This window comes from Melanostigma gelatinosum (genome assembly GCF_949748355.1).
Source record: "Melanostigma gelatinosum genome assembly, chromosome: 6".
Lineage (NCBI taxonomy): Eukaryota > Metazoa > Chordata > Actinopteri > Perciformes > Zoarcidae > Melanostigma > Melanostigma gelatinosum.
The window spans coordinates 11,481,251-11,487,261 of record NC_136639.1 but is presented as its reverse complement, the minus strand read 5'-3'; the positions used below and the strand labels follow the sequence as shown (position 1 = coordinate 11,487,261).

Here is a 6,011-nt window from a genome sequence, read left to right as displayed (position 1 = left end):
ATGAATGCATTACTTTCTGCAGAGGCACGTAGTGAGCAGGGAGCGCTAGGCCCTGGTGTGCTGCCATGATTACATGCCACACCTTAAAGAAACTCATTACGTAATTGAACCAAAGGCAGACTTTTCTTGAGAAATGTTTCGGTGGTCTTTGCTCAGTCACTCCTGCAGGTATTGTCGAGCTGATACAGGAATAAAGATCAACACACAGTGGGGCTTGGAACCTCCTGATAGGCTAAGACTTTTGCAGGAGAGATAACAGCAGGAATGTCATTCTGTCTTCTGGCAAATGAAACCGCAATAACATCAAACTTTCCCTTACACCAAGGACCCTCTGCATTCCAGCAGTGAAGACTTAACGTGTGGAGCCATGTGTCCATATAGAGCCCTGAACACCACACAAATAAAGTGTTATGCTACTGGCCTTCCATCGGACACATCAATAGAAGCAAATGGGTCATAGGTAACGTTACTGAGTGACTCAAATGTAACAACAAAATCACTTAAGAAGCGGCAATAATAAACATTTCAAATCTAACATTTTAATAAACCCAATTTCCCGTGTGTACATCAGAGATATTGCATTGAAAACCCATTACGTACGTACAAGAAAACGGAGTGACTGTTTTAAATCTGCAGGAGAAACGTATCTTTACGCACAGCGTTGCGCTCTGATGTGGCAGACAGCGGTTCAATCCAATGACAGCTGTGGAGGAGAGTATGGGCTGGACCCGTTACTAGGTGGGGTTTATCACGAGTATAAATAAACTGTCTGCCGCTACAACGCCCCTGGAAGCTCAGTAAGACAAACTTCTTCCCTCTAAGGACACACGGTAAGACATTTTACTTCGATACAAAATATCTTAAATCTGTTCTCCAGCTGTTCCAGCTGAGTTTGCTTAAGTTTGGTACGATATGTGATGCCTTTAATGCCCCTCTCCTTCAAGATGTTGACGCGACCTACGCGGGTGTGGTTAGGAAAACGGAAGCGATCATTTTATGATTTACACATTTGACGCAAGAATTGTTAATCTAATTAATTACGAGGCACAGTTGTTACTCTATACTCAATCTATACAAAAGTAACTGAATATATCTCAATGCAATGTATAATAGAATGCATCAGAGTTTAGCGTTGGTGTGGCCAGGCACTGACATTCTCTGCTTGCCATTATGGAAAACCTCATGACACCTACAGTAAATATGCAGAGGGTTGTTCTCTCCAGGATAGGATGAGGGAAAAACAAACATGAGTTCTTTCTGCTAACAAGTTTAATCGACAAGAACTTTAGGAGTACAACCAATACAAGAGTAATACTTTCTTCTTTGAATACTATCTACAATATGATCAGTGGACTTTGTTTCATTACATCTTTTCTTTTCTCCCTACAGACAGACTCCAGTAATCCCACCATGTCTTTCATCCTAGCCGCCATGGAGCAGACAGTCTATATGGGCATGCCCGATGACTCAGTACGTAATTCTGTGGTCCTGTTCCAGTTGCTCTGGGCCAACAGCCCTCTTTTTTTTTTTTTTTCTTTTTTTTCTTCCTGTGGTGGTGGAAAATTTTTGTCAGGCAGTTTAGAGCAAGCAAAAGAGAGAGAGAAGTGTAGAGAAGGGAAAAGAAGGAGTGGGTGGGAAGTTGAAAGGTGGAAAAAGGGAAGGAAAACGAGTGGAGCAGAAAGATAAGCTGTGATCTGTTATAAAGTGAAAGGGAGCCTGGACTGTAAAAAGTATATGCAATGAGAAAGATGAGCGTTCTTGTAAGACTGTGACTCATTGTACCAGGAATCTGCGCCCCTCCCTTTATGAACTCTGCAAACAGAACAGAAATCGACTTCTGCTTTCCCTGGCTTCTTAAAGTGAACGACAGGGAAGTTGCAGGTCATCCTGCTTGATTTCGTCTGTGCTCTCAAAGTCTCCTGTCGTTATTCGGCGGGGTTATAAAACCTGTCAAAAATGATCTTGTTTTATATCTTTTGTATGTCTTATGTTGAGGATAGATGCAGCAATGTGTAAGGGGAGACAAATGTGTGGTTTTACCTCTTTTAAAGAGCACGTTTGCAACAAAGGAATTAGAAAAATGCATGTTTGCAAACGACCTCATGCACATTACTTGGTAGTAGAAGTATTTACCAAACACAATAATCTGTTGTGTCTTTCAGCTCCTACAGAAGGAGGGAACGGTGACTGCAGCACCCAATTTCACCCCCAATGGAGATGCAGCAGTCTTGGATAAAGCCATCAAGGCAAAAGGTGAACTTAATGTGTGCACACAGGAAAGCTTTGGAGTGTGTGTCGACATGTCTCGGCTTTGGAACATGTGTCTGTGCTGGAAGTACAACATGCTGGCCTCTAATGTAAGAACTTTAACATCCTCTGCTGGCCATCATGCACCATGACTACTCCGTGTAATGTCTGTTGTAGAAAGTTTTCTTTATCTATTATTGCAAACTAAAGTCTCCACCTACTTTCATATCTGTCGTGCAGATGCAGAATAACATAAATGGTGATTTTACTTTGCAACATATTCTTTGTGCAGGTGTGGATGAGAACACCATAATTGAAATCCTGGTGAAAAGGAGTAACGACCAGAGACAGCAGATCAAAGAGGCTTACCAGCAAACCAGCGGCAAGGTTGTTACATTTAAATAAAGACTTTCACAGCAAGAAAGTAGATGTTGTTCCAAAGTACATGCAATGTTACACACACGATCACATGCTCTCAAACACTGTATTTGCTCATCGGTTGTCCTAGTCTCTGGAATCAGCACTGAAGAATGCTCTGAAGGGAGATCTGGAGGATGTGGTGTTGGCTCTCCTGAAAACACCGGCCCAGTACGATGCCTATCTGCTGAAAATGGCAATGAAGGTGCACACACACACACACACGCACACACAAATACAAACAGCCACTTAAAAGGAACACCGCTATAAATGACTCTAATGCTCATAAATTAAGCTCATTTGAGGGGAATGTCGTGGCCTCACCATCATCTGCTATTTTTGGTGCATTTAATGGCATCCACCCACTTCCACATATTATTCATGTATTGTTTTCTTAACAGGAGGGTCAAAGGTGTGTTTTGTTTGAATGGGGCCAGTGAAGAATGAGTCTTTCTCTGTATCGATGTATATATGCCTGCATCCCGTTCTCAGGGTCTGGGCACAGAGGAGGAGGTCCTTATAGAGATTTTGGCTTCCAGAAACAACCGCGAGATCGTGGCTATAAAGGGAGCCTACAAAGAAGGTGCGTGGTGACAACTTTTAAGCAACATTCTCCACCAAGCTAGTGTTCAAAAATAAAAGTGATGGCACATGTGACAGTGGAAAATGACAACCGGTTTAATATAGGAGGAGGTTTAAACATTTCAAAAAAGCACTTTATGAAAGCTGAAAATTTTAACATCATTTCATATCCTCTATGTTAATATTGTGATTTCGTCATTAAGATTACAAGAGGGACCTGGAGGCTGACATCAAGGGTGACACTAGTGGAGATTTCAGGGCTGTCCTCCTTGAACTCTGCAAGGTACGTGTGTGTGTCCACACTTGCTTATTAATGTCGTGGTGTGTTTCATGCTGTACTTGGTACAGGATTTTGAAGACATGTGTAGTAGGTTACAGATACCTAATCACAACACCAGGATGCATTAAAGTTTGAGGCAACATAACACTCCCTGGATGGGCCAAATGCAGAGACAAATTTCCCCCTTACCGGGATGAATATAGTATAATTAAAACAATTCATGAATTAATAAAATGCACAGCACAAACTCAATATGCTAAACATCTATTATGTTTTAAATAAAGTCAATAGCCACATTTTGATAAAATGATGGGAAACTGTCTGCTTTAAACAGCCTGGCGGGTCAATTAGTCTCATATTTAACCTTTTTCTTCTGTATTTTAAAGCCTGTTAATTGTCTCCATTGTCAATAGAATATAACACTATTTATTGAACAACTTTTACCTCACATTGCTGTTACCTTTACAACTTTTTGTTTAGTTTTCATGCTCAAAAAATGTAGAACTTTATGTTATTGTAATGTTAAGACTGAAATAAAACACCCAGATCGTATTTTATGCTACAAAGATGCTGCCTATGACAATTTATTTCATACTACACAATCCCATCCTCAGGCTTTCACAGCACTACATTTGCAGATCTTTGATAAAAGAAAGCAACAGAGTCTCACAGTAAACTCATGTTGTTGAGGTGACCTTCTACTGTCTATTGTGTACAGACTAAATTAGTTTTTCACCAATAAAATCATTTTCTACACATCTTTGTTGTGTTCAGCACTGAAGTTGCTCTGCTTTTCTTCATCACAGGCCAACAGGACTGAAGGAGTTTGTGATCAGATGGTTGACAGCGATGCCAGGGCTCTGTACGAGGCCGGGGAGGGGAGGAAGGGCACTAATTGCTCCGTCTTCATTGAGGTCCTCACCAACAGGAGTGCCCTTCATCTCCGTAAAGGTTAGCTGGCTATCATGTTCAGTAAAATCTGTTTTTTTTATGTTTGTCGGTCAGATCTAACACTCTTCCACTACTTCCTCTCCTTCAGTGTTCGAAAGGTACTCAAAGTACAGCGAAGTGGACATGGCCAAAGTTATCGATCTGGAGCTGAAGGGAGATGTTGAAAGTTGTCTCACAGCATTAGGTAAAGGCACAACCCTCGACGCTAACTTTCATTCATGCAGTGATTTATGCACAGACTTGATTGAAACTTGACCCACTTTTTAAAATAACTACAGTAAAGTGTGCTGGAAGCCTGCCTGCGTTCTTTGCTGAGAAGCTGAACTTGGCCATGAAGGTACGGTATCAGTACGATATTACTCACAAAATAAGTGCATGCAGGATTCTATGCCAGCTGCCAAAAGGCCTTCCCTGACTGACTGTTGTCTGCCCATCAGGGTAAAGGTACCCGCAAAAATATCCTGACGCGCATCATGGTGAGCCGCTCTGAAATTGACATGAAACGGATCAAGGATGAGTACAAGAAAAACTATGGCACAACACTCTACAAGGATATTCTGGTGAGCAAACTTCTGATGACAATAAACCCATACAGTCTATGTTTAGATGTCAGAATTGTTCGGGTTTGTATTGATATACATATGGTTTAAAAAAACAACAAGCAATGGGAAATGGTGCACAGTGTGAAAAAAGTACATTTTTCTTTTCTTCAGGATGACACTAAAGGAGACTATGAGAAGATTCTGCTCGCTCTCTGTGGGAGTGAAAACTAACAGCCAATCAATGGGATCAAGGCTCATACAACTGAAGAGCCAGCACAGCTGTGGAAAGTGACCTATAATCTTTTGACACATATTGTGCACTATATGCACTTGTGGCAAACTGACAAGACTCTCTTTCTTTTTGAGTGTCATGACATTTAGAAGATATTAACAGCAATGCGCAAAGATTAACATGGAATTGGCGGATATCTCAGTATAGATCTGACAGCAGTATGCTGAACCTATGCTTTGGGTCAGACTTGGCTTTTCACTCATTAGATTCTTATTTCTGGTGTTGGTAGAGAAGCTGAAGTCCTTGATCACAGTGCAGCTGCTAACAGATGTATACAGATCCCTATGTGCCAATCGTATTCAGCAGCAGTAGGCCTACCCTTGAAGGTGCTTGGACAACTTGCAAATAAAAGCTTTTGTATGAAAGCCCATCGGAGTAGTTTTGATTCTTTGCATATGCACATACCGCTCCAGAAAGACATGAACCAACCAGCTGTAATATATGTTGCCAAATATTTACACACTCACAGTATAATAATATGTAACTTACCATTTTATATATATAATCGTTAACACTCATGATGCACAGGCAACCACATATTTGGGCTCAAAATCGATGGCAAAACCAGTGGTGGGCCGTGCATTTTATACCTGGGCCTTCACTGCTGTCCTGCAGCTGAAACACCTCATGACGCCACAGCTACGGTTATTATTTGTTTTGTGTAAAAAATGAAGCTCAACACCTATAAATACACCAACTG

General features: G+C 41.2%; 1 protein-coding gene across 1 annotated transcript; it reads left to right on the top strand.

Annotated features, from left to right (window-relative positions):
• The first annotated feature begins 737 nt into the window (after nucleotides 1-737).
• LOC306779104 (annexin A1-like) lies at nucleotides 738-5,679 on the top strand. Its single transcript, XM_079270874.1, has 12 exons — nucleotides 738-830; nucleotides 1,390-1,470; nucleotides 2,163-2,253; nucleotides 2,540-2,634; nucleotides 2,756-2,869; nucleotides 3,157-3,247; nucleotides 3,450-3,529; nucleotides 4,333-4,477; nucleotides 4,566-4,661; nucleotides 4,756-4,814; nucleotides 4,915-5,037; nucleotides 5,191-5,679. The coding sequence occupies exons 2-12, from the start codon at nucleotides 1,411-1,413 to the stop codon at nucleotides 5,248-5,250; spliced, it is 1,014 nt and encodes a 337-aa protein (XP_079127000.1). The 5' UTR covers nucleotides 738-830; nucleotides 1,390-1,410; the 3' UTR covers nucleotides 5,251-5,679.
• The last annotated feature ends 332 nt before the right edge of the window (nucleotides 5,680-6,011 follow it).